The sequence below is a fragment of the Nematolebias whitei genome, chromosome 11 (genome assembly GCF_014905685.2).
Source record: "Nematolebias whitei isolate Nwh7 chromosome 11, NemWhi1, whole genome shotgun sequence".
Lineage (NCBI taxonomy): Eukaryota > Metazoa > Chordata > Actinopteri > Cyprinodontiformes > Rivulidae > Nematolebias > Nematolebias whitei.
Genome location: NC_056508.1, coordinates 30,205,622 through 30,222,198, shown reverse-complemented (window position 1 = coordinate 30,222,198; position 16,577 = coordinate 30,205,622). Strand labels below are relative to the sequence as shown.

Below are 16,577 nucleotides of genomic sequence, written 5' to 3'. Positions count from 1 at the left end.
GATCTAAATTTTGGTGTATAGCAATCACGCAAAAAGAGCACTGAAGAAGGGCCATTAGTCAACTTTGATATAGACACAGACATGTTGGCTGTACCTTGAATGATTCTGCAGCTCCCACTAAAGGAAACGCACTAACAACACCTATCTTGTGCAACCCCATTGTACACATATTTTCTTCTCTTTTTTTTATTTCGCAAGAGCTTAAGAACGGAAAAGAAAAGCCTTTTTCCATGCATACCTCCACCTCATGCACTATATCTCACTGTCTCCCGCCTCCCTCCTCCGTGGATTCCCCAACCGCGCGGTTAACAGACCGACCCAGGCAGATTTACAGCCGTCGTGTTTCCATTGGCCGCCACCGTGACGGCTGAGATTTAATGCCGCCTTCCCATTGGCTGAGGCGGGACAGGTTAATTTATGGGCGCGCTGTGATTTGATGCCTCCCGCCTTTGAAGTGAGTTACTGCTCTGGCGCTTATAGGACACAGAAACGGTGTCAGGTTGCAATCGTAAAATCTTATCCCTGAAGGGAGGTGGCACTGGAGTACAATAGTCCTTATATCAGCAGAGCTTCTTGCAAGCACAGACAGAAAGAAGTGTCCAAGGCACCATTGTTTCTTTAGAAAATGTTCTCAATAAAACACCATATTCATACTCGCTTATTCAGCAGTGAGGAGGAAAGTGTTCCAACCTTTGTATAGAGGATTTTTTTCAAACCCACATTTGATATTTGCCTTTTCTTTCTGCTTTTTTTTTTTTTTTAATGATCAGCAGGTTTTTAGTTCACTTTTGGGTCAGGAGATCTTCAGATAAATCTCTTGATCAAAAACCTGATCTGCAGCAGCAGACAGCCAAAAGTCACTTTCTATCTGACTGCTATATCTGCCCCCTGAAGATTCTGTGTTCGTGCAATGCTCATCTATCTGCAGCCTATCTCTCCATCAGCCTGACAATTTATCTTGACAAAAGGAAGATGAGGCAGAATGTGGCCCTGGAACGGCCTTGACTCAGGGAAATCTCTAAGGGTAAATAGCATGGTGCCCCTGCCCTGTCTATCAACCTGGACTGAATTCATGCCCCTGGATATCAAACCCCCTCCTTTCCACTTTCTCCCCTCACACTTGAGGCTGTCTGCTCAAGTGGAAAATTGTTGGAAAATAAAGTGGTCGAGGAAAGCCCTGGAGTTGCCTTACCAAGTGGGATTGCATAATGTCTTGAAAGACCTTGTATTGAACTTGATAACTTGGGGTTACACGACTCCCCCCTCCAATGACAACGTGCCATGCCAGAGAGAGAAAACAGGTTTTACATCTTAAGGAGACATGATCCCTCTGAACTCGGAGGGTGATGAATGGTTTGGCGGCGTGTTAAAAGAGGTCGAGACAAATATGCCTGTATAGAGTTAATGGATTTTTTTCTTGTAGAATCATGCTTCTTTCAAACCTTTGACTTGGTTGCTCTGTTGTGAACAGGCAAAATAAATCAGTAACAGGACCATGTTTAATTTGTGAGTTAGCTAAAAGCTGACATTCTGAACAACTTAATTTTCAAAGTTTAAATGCACTCACCATGGGCAAGAATGTACGTTTTTATACATAAAATGATTGATTTGAACCATTCTGCTCCCAGAAATGGGTGCAAAAATTAAATTAAATCAGATTTTCACACATCAAATTTAAACCAATTGTAGATTTTCTCTAACCTATAGTACAGTGGGTCAATATGCAGGTTCAACTACACACAACCCCAATAATATTTGGTCAAAAGTCATTCCAAGTTACACCTAAACCAGACTTTTTGTGTCCAACAGCAAGCTTTGCGTATAATTATAGCTGGACCTTTGACCACTATTCTTGACAGAATCCGTCCGTCCGTCCATCCATTATCTTTTACCTGCTTCTTCCTTTCCTGGTCACGGGGGTCACTGATGCCCGTGTCCAGCCATCACTGCGAGAGGCGGGGGATACTCTGGACAGGTTCTTGACAGAATTAGTTTATAGTTTGTTGATTTTTTTTATTTTAATTACAGTCTATACATTTTCAAAAGGGTTTAGGTTAGGACTTTGGGAAAATCATTTCAAAAGTTTATTGTTAGCCTGATTTATCCATTCAGAAACCAGTTTTGATGTGTGTTTGGGATCACCGTGTCGTCAGAACCCCAAAGTCAGTCCAAGTTTTAGTTGTCTAGCTGATGATTTCAGACAAAATTGATGTCACGTCATGATGCTACTATACTACCATGCTTGATAAATACAGTGTTATAAGTTTGAAAGCCTCTCATCGACTCCCCCAATCATACTTCTTGCAAATAACTCTAACTGCAAGTCTGTCTCATCTGACCATTAATTTTTTATTCAGAAGACATCATACTTGTCTATGTAGGAAAATACACATTTCAAACCAACTTGAAAGTGTTATTTTTGGAACAGGGGCTTTATTCTCGATTGGCACCCTGTCAGTCCATGGCGATATAAAACTGGCTGTACTGTGGACAGTGACATTGGTGTTCCACCAGTTTTCAGTTTATGGCAGGCTTGAATCTCGGTGGTTAATGGGTTATTTTTGATCATCCTATCCAATTTCTACTCCTTTTCAAATATTCACTGAGTTCCTTGAAGCTTTTGGGGCAGCTGTGGCTGAGCGGTTAGCAGTCGTTCTTCAATGCAAGAGTTGGGGGTTCGATTCCACCAGCAGTCACATGCTGAAGTGTCCCTGGGCAAAACACTGAACCCTTCATTGCCACTGATGTGCGTCCCATCGGTGTATGAATGTGATTTAAAAAGTACTGATTACGGTAGTCTTTGTACAGATGAATGCATGAATGGGTAAATGAGGGCACAGATTGTAGTGTAAAGAGTATTTTGATACGATAGAAAGGTGCTATATAAGTACTGTACAGTGCATTTCGCATTTCGTATTGCCCCTGTATAATTTTTCCACCCCAGGAAATTATGTTTTAAAAGACGATTAAAAGCACAGTTGAATATGACATTCAAACCCTTGATAAGTGTATATAAATTTCTGATTCCAGTTGTTTATTAAACTCAATATATTATTAAACTAACTTTGCCGTTAAATATGTTTGAAATTTGTCTGAAAGGATGGCAAACGTTCATTGTCTTAGAACACAAATTATTTTTGACAGTGAAGAAAAATGTAAGAACTTAAAGGATATGTCTGGTTTTTCTTACATTAATGATAACAAGAGTAGTCATTTAGGTGGTTCAAATAAAGAACCCCACAACTGATATAACTCAGTATGTGATAGACATTAACATCTGGATAAAATGCCAAGGCAATTAATCCAATAGTTGTTGAGACGTTAAATGGTAAATGGTCTGTACTTATATAGTGCCTTTCTCTTATCAAGACACTCAAAGCGCTTTACACTGCAACCTGTGCCCTCATTTACCCATTCATACAGCACTCTACTAGATCTATACAAAGACTAATCAGTGCATAATCACATTCATGCATCAATGGGACACACATCGGAGGCAATGAAGTATTTAGTGTCTTGCCCACGGACACTTCAGCACGTGACTGCTGGTGGAATTGAACCCCCAACTCCTGCATTGGAGGACGACTGCTCTAACCACTCAACCACAACTGCCCAAAGCACTCAAAGCCAAAAAATTCCCAGAATGTTGTAAGAGAAAGCCTTCAGGGATTATTAAACTCAGAAAGACACATTAGCTTGGTACAGTAAATGTCTGATATATTAGACAATCCCTCTAGACGACAATCAAAAAGTTCTCAAAGTGTAAGTTAAAACCTGAAAACAGTGGCGGTGCAAAAGCAAAAATCGTTACGAGTTGTCTTTTGGGGAGCTGGAATGTGTTAAACTTGATGCCGAGACATTTTGCCTGTACAAATGAAAACCAACAGGACCATAACCTGACAAACCTTAATGGCACGACAAAACTTAATCCCATTTTTTTGACACACTGCTCCGTGAAATCACTATAAAATATTCTCTGAACGTGGTGACAGTCCAGGGTTAGTTTCATTAAATCAACAAAAGCATGTTCAGGTATATTTAAAAACCTGATATTTGTCTGATTGGGTATCTCTACAGGAAACAAACAAAACAAAAAAACAACAAGTTGCTAGTAGAGATAAGTCATTAGTTGTTCTTTTTAGATGTTTTCATGTTGCTGAATTAAAAATCAAGCATCTCTTTAAACATTCACTTCATGCAATTGGACCAAAAACTACAAAATTTGCTTTCAGCTTGTAGTTCTGACTTCACCAAAGGTTCATTTTCATGCATGAATATTTATGATCTTGGTGTATCAAAATGCAATTAGGCCGAATTGGGAACCCCCCCCCCCCCACAAACATTGCACATCAGATGGGTGATAGCTTTCGCTCCTCATCTCCTCTGTGCTATTGTTTGAGTCCTGGGAATGATAAGCAGACCCAAATTAATCTTGTTGAGCTACACTAATTAGAAAAGCAGTGGCACACATTTAAATTTGGGACAGTGCGGGCATGAAATGACAGAATGTTCCCATCAGAGACATTTTGCAAAACCTTCAGATATATCCCCTCGGTATATTTCCAAAACATTTTTTAGATTTTGGTAAGAGTATAGCTGAGATAATCTGGCACTCACTCTTCACCAACTTTGTGGGAAGTCTGGAAGGTTTTTTTTGGTCCTCTTTTAAATTGTTTTCAAATGGCTGATTTAGCAAAGATGCACTTCTTTTGATCCAGCTTTTCTTCAGTTTCGCACCCTGTAAATTCTCATTTTGGCTGCAGAGTACCTCTTGGGTATAACAGGCCAGGATTCAGCTACATCAATAATTTATTTCTGAATAATAGCCTTAGGTGTAGGAGAACACTGCAGTATTTGGCAATCATGAATACGTAATGCATTCACATTTTCTCTGGTCCTTGTTTAAAGAGAACTTTGGGGGTTTTATGGCACATTCTTCCATATCAAATAATTATTGAGCAAGTGCACTAAATCAAATTAACGGGTTCTCGTTTCTCCAAAGTTGGTTTGAATGCATGCACAAGAAAGTGCATCTGTGTTCACATCTAATTCCATACTTTCACTGTAGTCTTTTTGAGACTGCGAGACTGTGCCTCTGTGTGAGCGTTAAAGAACATGTACACTGAGGTGCTGAGGAAAACGAGAGTACAGAGGAACTGAATTTTTAATGAAGAGCAGCGCCACCGACACGCTGACGGCCACGGAACGACTCAGACAGCTTAAATATCACTGCTAATTAACACTGAGAGGTGGGCTGTCGCAGGCGTGATGGATGCTCCGAGCGTGCTGCTTTTAACCAACCAGCGATTCCTTTATTAATCAAAGGATGAAAAGGCTCTCCCACACCTCAGGGTGAGGGAGATAGCAGGAGCTATTGTTGGGAGGGTTTCAATCATTTGAGGTGAGCTTGTGATGTGTTTGACCAGGGCCGCGACCAAACGTTTGTTGGAGACGATTCAGCTGTTGTTTTGTAAACCTCTGAGACACCCGTCTGTTTGTGGAGCCTCAGTGTGCACAGGCTGACTGATTGTCAGGGACATATCCGTTTGGGAGGATGCACTTTTTTGTATGCATCTGAGAGGAGTGGTGAGCACGCAGAGGTCTGGCCATCAGTCTTAGAAAGCGGCCTCCTCCATAATGGATGGTGCTACACTGGGGTCCAAGGCAGCACTCCCACACTTTACCTCTGGACTGACTATGATCAGTCTGTCTCACCACGATGATTTCAAACCGACATGATTTCAGCACTTCGTGCACAAAGATGGAGTGTTATCTCACCCACTCGGCGCTCCTCTCCATCTGCCTCACTTAAAGAAGTTCCATTGTTAAGTGGTGGGGGCCTGCGGGTGCTGTAAATCAGGTTGCAGAGGGAGAGGATCTCTCCCAAGGGAAAGAGTGCACACTCCCAGCAGCCTTCAGGCTGATGTCATCCCACCTATCCTAATTCTGTAATTAAAGAACTAGTCAATAGCACAGAGGAAGGTGCTAAAGGGTACGATCTGCACATACGACTGTACAACTAGTGTGCCAGTATTGACACAGGCTATGCAGAGGAACAGACTTCATCCTCTCCCAAGTGTTTCACCTGCCACCACACACATTTGTGTCTCATTGTTCACTTTGAAAACAACATTTCGAAACAGAAACATCAATATAAATACACTATGACTGGGTAGGTTTTTGTGAAATAAAATTCACTTTGCACCGATAAATCGGCCGGACGATTTATTGGCCCCGATTTTCTTGATTTTGGGAAATCGGCCAATACTTAAATGAGAAACTGATTATTTTGGAAGTTTTTACAACTTTCTAAACTTCATTTATATTTCAGAGCACTACCTCAAGGCCAATGAAACAAGTTTGTATTGTTTCTAGAATATTGTTCAAGGGTATGTTTTTCAATAAAATATGATTGGAAAATTGAAGGTGCAAATACCCGAGTGTCGCTAATAAAATAAAATCGGTATCGACTGGACAGGCTTTTTAGTAATTGGCCAGAAAACTGCAATCTGTGCACCCCTAATTTTATACCCAAGCTGTGAAAATGTAAAGCTCTGATTTATATGTTGAGTTAATGTCAGTCTTCAGTTGTTGAAGCAGAAACCACATGCGTCTCCAGACAACTTTTTTCACCTTTAGTGACCGTCTACATATCTAGTGTGCAAATAACTTCTGTGAAAGGTTAAAAAACAAAAGTAAATTTGATTGTAACCATCTTATATTCAAGTCTTAAAACATCTTGCTGATTAACAAAGCTGCTGATTTACCTTAAGCTGTATTCAAACCCATCTGCTCACAAAAGACTCATGTTCAGGCTGCTGTTTAATACACCATATAGTACATTATTATTGTTTTGCATATATCTTAGTTTCTTTTTTTTTAATACTTTTGGGTGTAACTGGGACCTTGAGTACACAATTTCGTTCCACCTCATGTACCATGTAAAAATAAGTGCATTGTAATGTTTTTTTCTGTTTTATGTTGCATTAATTGCCAGGAACTCTGCTATAAAAAAATATTTCTGTTTTTTACTTAAAAGAATGAATGCTTGATTTCCATATTTCTATATTAAGTTTTTCACCTCTTGATCATGAGCTGGAAAGTAAACTGGGTCTCATGTGGTCATGGCTGCCATCTGCTGACAGAACTGGTGTATTATTTTGAAGAAAATGTATATTTAAAAAAAAAAAGATGAATGTGTTTCTCAGAAGGCAAACTTAAAATTAACATTATATTAAAAAAAAAATTATGTAACTTTGAAAATCAAGGAAGAACACAAAACATTCCATGTTTAAAAATATAAATGATAATTAAATTACAAACAAAAAAAAACCTTTATTGTGACCCCATTCAGTACAAAGCGTCAAAGTTGACTCTTGACTTCACTTCAGTCCTGACATGACAAAAAAGATCTTCATTAAAGAAAAAAAGTCTTTACAAGCTCATTTACAATTGCATGCAATAAAAAAAAAACTATTCAAATTAATGGTTATTACTAAAATAACACAGCTGGCAAAATAAATCTCTAAATAAACCCAACAGTGACTTTCAACTGTACAAGAAATCATGAGACTAATGATTTTAATCTTGTAAAAGCTTTGATTCACTTTCGGAGATTGGGTCCCAGGCACACTAATGTCTACACCCAAGACATTTTAAATATTTATATTAAGTTCATAAGCTGTAAAACGTACGTGACGGGGCCCAAACTCTTATCACATTATCTACAAGCTTGACAGGAACAGATCTACCTGACTACAATAAAACGTTTTAGTTTCTAACTGTTAAAACACGTTCCTTTACAACCGGACCTTTAGTTCGGTGGTTACAGTCTGCAGGTCCAAACTCATTCCCTGTCAACAAAAGGACAATGATCCATCTTCACTGAAGATGCTTAAAGGTAAACGGGACAGGAAATGACATGGCACTGTAATCAGATAACATTCAGTCAGGCAGAAGTCAGCACTTTAAATAGGAAAAATGAGATAAATTCATGGTTCAGGTGTCTTGGGCTGTTATTATAAAGACTACATATTACCCAGAAAATGATCTCAGTGATTAATACGGAAACAATCTTACCCGTGTTTATCAAATAATGTTAGATAACATGACAAACACATTTAAAAAATATGAAAGTCCATGACTGTCTTTCATAAAGACCAGAAAATTAATTTTTTGCTTAATAAAGAGAGCGAAAATAAATAAAACAAATCCTAAATAGGGTTATGTTTGAAGGAAAAGTTAACACCAAAATGTCTACTGGTGCTAATTTGGGGGGAACGATTAAAACTCATACTTGAAACAGATTTTTAAAAAACGTCCAGTTAGTCCAGACCGGCGCTCTTCGCAGCCTTCAAATGATTCGAGAATCATAAAAAGCCACGCAACTATTAAAATAACAAAGATTTTAAAAAAAGGAGGATCAAATCCTTATAAGATGAAGTCAAATTGTGAGTAAAACAATCACTAAAAAGCACAACATAAAATGTTAAATTAGTGTTTTACTTAATTTTTTTTACACTATCTTGTGGGTGTAGTTGTTCTTATGATTTTTTTTTAGATAAATGATAAGCTGCTAAGAATTTAGTTCAGATCCATTTGTGTGCCGAGCCAGAAGAGACTATCTTCTACATATAAAGAATCAACTATTTAAAATTTTACACTGTAACAACATATTTAAATCAGTGTACATTAAATTGTTCTACAGTATTTGATTGGTGATTACGTCACTAAGAAATAAACTGAACAAACTTGCTGTGATCTTTCTGCTTGTCAGTCGGTTTATGACTAGTTGCATGAAGAACATAAGACAACAAATTTTACACAATGTTACATGGTTTTGTGTTCGTGAAAGGTCCATGTATAACCAACAAATAGGGAAACACACAGATGTAGAGTTGATTACAAGTGAAAAGAATGTCAACGAAGTACTTCACGGTCTTCTGACCACTACTGGAGGCAGACATTTATGACATACCTGCAAACTCAGAAGGGATGAAAAAGGTGACGAACCTACGAGAAGGTGATATTTATAAGACTGGGTTTAGCTGCAGCTTCTCAGACTGACAAAGTCTTCTGGATAAATGACTAAAGCTTCAACAAGAAGAATCTGTCCAGAGGACCTGGTTTTCTACCTGGAGTATTGAGCATGCATCAGGACAAGTAAAGCAGAGTATTTTGCTAATAGCAAAAACACATTTCTTGTTTATTTATTTTGGAATGGACAAGCCTTTCAATAGCCTGTTCCTACTGCTTGGCCACGACTTCTTTCACGCCACTCTTGCTCCACCACTTCTGCCCTAATGATCCACCACAGCAGATGTTTTGATCACTTAAACAAATCACCGGTGTGTCGTGTTTCATTGGTGCTGAAGTTACGTGTTAGTTTTAATTTCATCTGACAACAACATATAACTGCCAGACAGCAATACAAGATGAATTAGATGGCCTTCGCAAAATTATTCACATTGAACCAAGTGACATTGTAGGCTAACGTTAACGCACATTTCACTGATGCTAGCTGACATCCTAGCTAGCATCACATGCTGACAAGATTTCCATTACAGATAACGTCATGTTGGAAAAGGTAACAGATTATATAACACACACAATGTTGTTAAAGTTGGATTATTTTTTGTCAAATCAAGTTTAACTTACACAGTCTATTATATTGTTGGCAGATAACGAGACTTTCCTCAGAACGAACAGTGTCCAACATTAGAAGTGACTGGTTATAACCCAGACCAGTTTCCTTCATCCATGGGAAAGATTTCCCAGTCATCTATTTTGATCGTGAAAGGCCAAATGACTCGCGTTCAACCAAATATGTTCTATTGTAGACAGAAACCTTGTTGTTTCTTAAAGTCCAGTCAATGGGACATTATGCCATCTACCATGTCTTTGAAACCCCGCCCAGGAAAAAAAAAACAAAACAAAACAAAAAACCTCTTCAGATCTAGAAGATTCACGTAAATAACATATTTTACTTGAAATCTGTGAAATGCACTGAAAAGCAACAAGTTTGCAGGTATGTTACGAGCAGTAATAAAAAAAATGTAAAAAAAATAGGAAAAAATAAACCTTGAAATCTTGACATCCTGATGTATGCTCAATAAAATGCCCCCCAGGCGCTTTCAATAGCTGCCCAATGCACCACCTGGTGGTGGATGGGTTAAATGCAGAGACTAATTTCGCCATTGTATGGAAACATACAGCACTGACATTGTGATGACATTATTATTATTATTATTATAATCCAGTTAGAACAATCTAAAAGTTAAGTCAGGTTCTCTGGATGGGTTAAAAAAAATTGTAGAACCGTTCCGACTTTCATTCGAAAGACTTCTTCAGTCTGAGGAGCTGTGTTCAGCTCAGTCTTATAAATAGCACCTTTTCATAGTGGATCAACCAGTTTGTTGTTGACATTCAAAACTAGCTGTTCACATGGTCAATGAGGACCACCCTGATGGCTGCTTGCTATTCACAGGAGGCTGAGTGATACTAGCAATAACAGCATTGTAAGAGGGCGACAGACGAACACGGAGACCTCCACCCGTTTAATGATGGACAGTTTATTTTTACAAACGGGGCTTCCTTTACTCCCTTTTCCTATACTTTAAGACTGAAGTTGTTTTCACACCTGATAGTCCGGTAGACTCGGTTCGACTGGGGACCCAGATTTGGAACATTTGTTTACCCTGATGCATGTTCAATAATCCAGGTAGAAAAATCTAAAAAAGTTAAATCTGGTCATCTGGACATTAAAAAACAACAACAAAAAAATTGTAGAAACGTTTCGTCTTTCATCCAAAAGACTTCCTCAGTCTCAGAGCCTCAGAATGAGGAAGTCTTTCGGATGAAAGATGAAACGTTTCTACAATTTTTTTTATTTAATGTCCAGAGGACCAGATTTAACTTTTTTTAAACATTTGTTTACATTTTCAGCTGGTGTGGTTTGCATTCACACTGCACTGAGTCAATGGAGCCAACCTGCTCCCTCCCCCTCAGCTGTGGTGGCGCTGCATCAAGAACTACTGACGGAAACGACACAAAAACCTGTGAAGACGACACTTCTTCTTGAAATAAAATCAAAAATAGAGTGGCGTCAAATTTGAGCGGTTTTACGATTTATGTTTTGTCATTTTTCAACAATGGACTCAGCGTGAGCAGAAGATGAAGCAGAAGACCATGGAGAATAGGGGTGCACCTCCTTAATTTTGGGAAATCGGCTGATACTTGCATGAGAAACCGATTTTACCAATTAGTTTTAACAACAATTGTCTAAACTTCATTTATATTACAGAGCACTACATCATGGCCAGTTAAAACAAGTTTGTATTGTTTCTAGGGTATTGTTCAAGTGTCTGTTTTTCAATAAGATACGATTGGAAAATTGAAGGTGCATTGTGACCTTATAACGCCCGACAGTGTCGCTTATAAAACAAAACTGGTATCGGCCAAAATTGGAATCGGCAGGTCAGACTTTTTAGAAATCTGTGTTAGGCCAGAAAACTGCAATCGGTGCACCCCTAATGGAGAATGTTTTTCACACAAGGTGGCTGAGACGGCTCTGTATGAGGTAAGAGAAATGCACATTTAGTTTTGGTTGTATTTGCACAGAATGCCCTGCGCTGTAGTCCACTTGTTGCTTTTGGAGTGGTCTCTGGTCCGCTTGCATTCACAATGCATTCCAACCGCACTAGAGTTCACTTCAACTGAACCGAGACCTAGGTATTTTAGGCGGACCGGAGTTCGCTTTTTAGGTCCGCATCAGAGTTTGATTGCACATTCACACTTCCCCAAACGAACCGGACTTTCTAGGCAAATGGACTAGAATTCGATCAAAGCAAACTAAACAGGGCTGGTGTGAATGCACCCTGACTTTAGTACAGCTCCTCAGACTGAAGAAGTCTTTCAGATGAAAGACAATTGTTTTATTTTTTCAACCCATCCAGAGGACCGGACTTAACTTTTTTAGATTTGAAATCTTGAGAACCACTAATTTCAGTTATAATAACCTACAATGCAAGTTTGTCCACCCACCTCTGCTTGTATTATGAATGTAAAAGTAAGTAGAAAGTACAAATATCCAGTAATGAGCTCCATGAATGAGATGGCAAGGGCAAATTAAAATTGTTTTAAGCTCAGGGTTCTTTCAAATCAAACCTCCAGTGAGAGGCGGCACTAAACTGCAGACTGATGTTAGGGAGCTCCAGCTCAGACAGTCAGAGACGGTTGTTGGAGGGTTGGAGGGGACTCCAGGAAGCTGTATGGGAAGTTGCATTCTGGGAGTATTGGTTGTCTTCTTTACTCACTCCAACTGTACACAGCCGTCTGTGTCTCAGCAGCCTGTCTGTCCGCGAAAAGTTCTGTAATGGAGACAAAAAACAAAAAAACAAAACAAGTTTGCTTCAAGTACAGCAGCAGACAAGGTTTTCACTTACAGCACATATGTCAAATTCAAGGCCCGGGGCCCAAATGTGGCCTTCGTTGACATCTTATCTGGCCCCCAAGATGATATGTTAAATGTACTTTTTTTCACTTGAATTTTTTCAATAATCTTTGATTATGATGTCAAAAGTGCAACAGAGAACATCAAATGAGACCAATCAAACTCTTTTTGAGGAACCTTCAAACAAGAAAAGATGTTGGGTATCTTAACTTGAGTTAATGTAGATTCTGAAACTGGCCCTTAGTTTGAAAAAGGTTTTAATTTTGGCCCCCTTTTGTAAGTGGGTTTGACACCCCTGACTTACAGTATAAAGATGAGGTGCGTGTTAAGTCTATCAGCTGTATCCATTACAGACTGACCTGATGACATCGATCACACTGGTACGGCTTCTCTCCACTGTGCACCCTCTTGTGTCTGTCCAGGTGGTAACGCTGAATGAACCGCATATCACATGCATCACAAGCATATGGTTTTTCCCCTGGAAGCAATCACAGATGTGGAACATTTATCAGTATTTTATAACTCTCTGCATTTCAGACTCTTGCATAACAAAAATGTTTGTTAAAAATCTGCAGGAAATGTGTTTTCATTCATTCAGATCCTTGAATTAATTTGTGATTTACAGAAGTTTCAGCTCATGTTCTGTGTGTTGCTCAGCAGTTTGACACAGGCTGGTTTTTTTTTTTTTAACATATAGGGTTAGCAACTCTAATCTCATCTCAAGTAGTCCCTCATGAGGCAAATAGAGACATATTAGAAAATCAAACGTCAAAAATCGTACATAGAGCTGTTTACACATGATTGTAGCAAGTGTGTATGAGGCCAAATTGAATGGTTTATCCTTGCAGAATTCTTCTGGCTCAACTGCAGTCGTGCAGAGCTCTGTAATAAACTTTGGGCTCTCACCTGTATGTGTGAGGATATGTCGCTTTAGGTGGTAGCTGCTCCGGAAAGCTCCATAGCAGTGATCACAGATAAAGTTCTTCTGAACTTTAAAGGAATTGTCGTCATCCATATCAAAGTGTGGCAATAACTGATATAAACAACAACACAATAAAAGGAAACTGAGTTTGGCTGCAACAAAATATCTAGATACATATTTCGTTTTAAGTTAGGGAGAGTTCTCACCTCCACTTTCTCTTTCACTTTGTGGGAAGATTTTTTGTGCTTCTTCTTGCGGTGCAAATTCTGGTTTGTCTGGGCATCCTTACTCTCAATGATCCTGGCTGTGTGATAGTCTCCGTCCTTTCGAATTAGCTTTTAAAAGAACGAAAACACGTGTATTAAATACACCGACACTGAAAGAGCTAGTGTGTTTGTTTTGACTGGTAGAAAGTACTAAACAGATAATCACACGAATGCTAATCCATTAATTAAACCATTAAACTTCACTTATAAGCATTTACAACATCATGAATGCAAAGTATAAGAGTTAGACCATTGACTGCTAAAGTTGGTTTATGCAAAGTAAAGTAATTATAACACTTTCTTCACATGAAGTAAACAAAGAGCAGTGGTTCTTATTTCTCTTACCAGTGGTGGAAGACTCCCGCCTGAGGGGTGTCCCATATGGCTGTGGTGGGCCTGTCCATGGTGAACCTGGTGTCCATGGTGGTTGTGGCTGTGCTGTGAGTGTGTCTGGTGGCTCCCAGGATTGGACCTGTGCCCCTGACCCATTGATGACATTTTCTTCTGGCCTGGCATATTGTTGGCCTGCATCAAGGCCATGCTAGACAATACCGCTTCGCAGCCCAGCAACCCAGCCTGGCAACACAAACCATAACGTGTCAGAGGATACAGAGGGAGGTGACAGGACCCCTCTCAGAGACGAGGAGCCAGAAGGAACTTGGAGGTGGGGTTGCGAGTAATGGGAAGTGACAAATTAATGCAACCGTGATGGTGATTCTGGAGATGAAGAGACTTCCACTGACCCATTTCATATGGTCTCGAACTGAATTGTTGGAATGGTGTGTCATCGCCGTGGTTTGAATGCGTGTGTGTTTGAGGGGACAGAGGGGGCTTCACTCAGGATGAGGGGTGACAGAAGATATCACACACACACCCAAATCATTCGGGGACCAAAGTCTGAAAACAGAGGCAGATGGATATGTGACCAGAGATTCTGGCCGAACATTATTGCACTCTGTTCATCCAGAAAGAGAGCCAGAGAGGTTTGATACCTTGGGTTTCAATGGATGACAGAAAACAACATGTATAGATTAAAAAGTAAGGTTTGATGAAAAAATAAGGACAACTTATGAATGGAAAATGCAATTCATATAGGTTTAATTGATAATGAGATGTTTCACACATAAAACAATAAAAAATGTGCCATAATTAAACTGTAGCAGGCTTGAAGTGGGACAGTCAACAGGAAGGGTAGATGCTGCTGGAAAACCACAAATAATGTGTGAAACCTCTACCACCCATGATGACCCATCCCATAATTTCTTTAACTTTCTGGCAGAGGACACTCTTCTCCATCCAATCAAAAACAACCAAAGTCCAAACTGGACAAAAGCTTCATTCCACACAAATAGGCTGCATAATCACTCAACTGAACATTTAATTTCTTATTTTAAAGAACACTGACCACTTTACTTATTCTAATTTAGTGAAAAGTAGAGGTTCAACAAGTATTTTTGAGAGTTTAACGCCGTGGAAATGATCTAGAAAAACGCAGTTAGTGGATTCAAAGAACAGTGTTTGCCTTCAAGTAGCTTCAAACTATAAACCTGTTTAATGAATCGTGTGGTTGTCTGAACTTGTAAAAACATTCACATTCATTCATCTACAAATCCTAAAGATTAAAAAAAAAAAAAAAAAATGGGCGAGAGATTTTTATGAGCACATCAGATGAAAAAGACCGGGACCACATCACACACTGGGCTGGAAAGCCAGAATGCTCTGGCGTTGATACGGAAGCCGAAAGTATTTGCTACTCTACACTGAACTCAAAAACCAGCTAACTAGCCAACACACGGGTTTTTTGAGACAATTCTTGAACAGTCGAACCGGGCCCCGACTCCTTATACCGGACCCGTACAGACAACAGGCGTGCGGGCTCAGCGCCCCGCTCATCCGCTGAGCTGCCAGAGCAAAAATGGTTTTAAAACGTTTAGAAAACCGCGAATAAAAAGTCCTGCAAATTTAGATGCCTACCTTTCGAATTTAAGGGGGCTGAGGATTATTAATTCTTGTCGCACTTCCAATTTTTTTTCCTCAGTTTACAAACACTGACAGGAAGTACTATCACCGGAAGTACTCCCTAGGAAGCGCCCTGATTGGTCCGATTGGTCACGTGACTAAACGTTCTGACCCACATTTACGACAAAGAGACGTAAAAATGGCGACGAGCATGTTTGTGTTTATGTTATCTTATGTACAACATTTATTTCACAATTTCGCAGTTAAGTTCAATTAAGGTACACTAAAATGTAGCGACGTTACAAATAGAACGTTCAAACGACCGAATCATTTGGGACAATTGTTCCAGAAAAAGATTCGATCTTGTTGAACGTCCGAAACGCATCACCGCAGCGACACCTGGTGGCCAAATTAATTTATGCACCCATCCATTTACCCGCTTTTCCTTTTCGGGTCGCTGGGGTCACTGGTGTCCAGTTATTACTGTGCAAAAAAGGCGCGGTATACCCTGGACATGTCTCCAGTCCATCACAGGGTCACATAGGGACAAATGAGACAAACAACCATTCACTCTCTCATTCACACCTAGGGACAATTAAATTTTAACAGGTCTCTCTTGTAAATGAGTCCTTGTGACTCAATGAGACTGACCTGTATAAATTAAGGTTGAATGAATTTAGAGTTGCCAATCAGTCCAACATGCGTGTTTTTGATCAGTGGAAGGAAATTGGATCTGGAGAAAACCCATGCATGCACAGAGAGAACATGCAAACTTCACCCAGAAATGTCCCGGGCTGGAATTTGATCTGGCAACCTTCTCACTGAGGGGGGTAATCATAAATCATAAGAGTTAAATGGAGGGCACATTTGTCACGTGATTCACTGGAGGGACATGAGCCATAACCAGAGGGAAAGGGTCTGGACATAGCATTGTTGTAGATATTGGCAGCAAAATAGCCCACAGTAAGGGCTGATGTAC

General features: G+C 39.6%; 1 protein-coding gene across 1 annotated transcript; it reads right to left on the bottom strand.

The window, feature by feature from the left end:
• Positions 1-12,050: 12,050 nt before the first annotated feature.
• On the bottom strand, positions 12,051-15,708 carry znf740b (zinc finger protein 740b). The gene is made up of 6 exons (XM_037684143.1): positions 15,614-15,708; positions 13,985-14,215; positions 13,580-13,708; positions 13,358-13,484; positions 12,811-12,929; positions 12,051-12,368 (listed from the first exon to the last, which is right to left on the bottom strand). Exons 2-6 carry the CDS (start codon positions 14,177-14,179, stop codon positions 12,225-12,227), a joined length of 714 nt encoding a protein of 237 aa, XP_037540071.1. The 5' UTR covers positions 14,180-14,215; positions 15,614-15,708; the 3' UTR covers positions 12,051-12,224.
• Between the last annotated feature and the right edge of the window lie 869 nt (positions 15,709-16,577).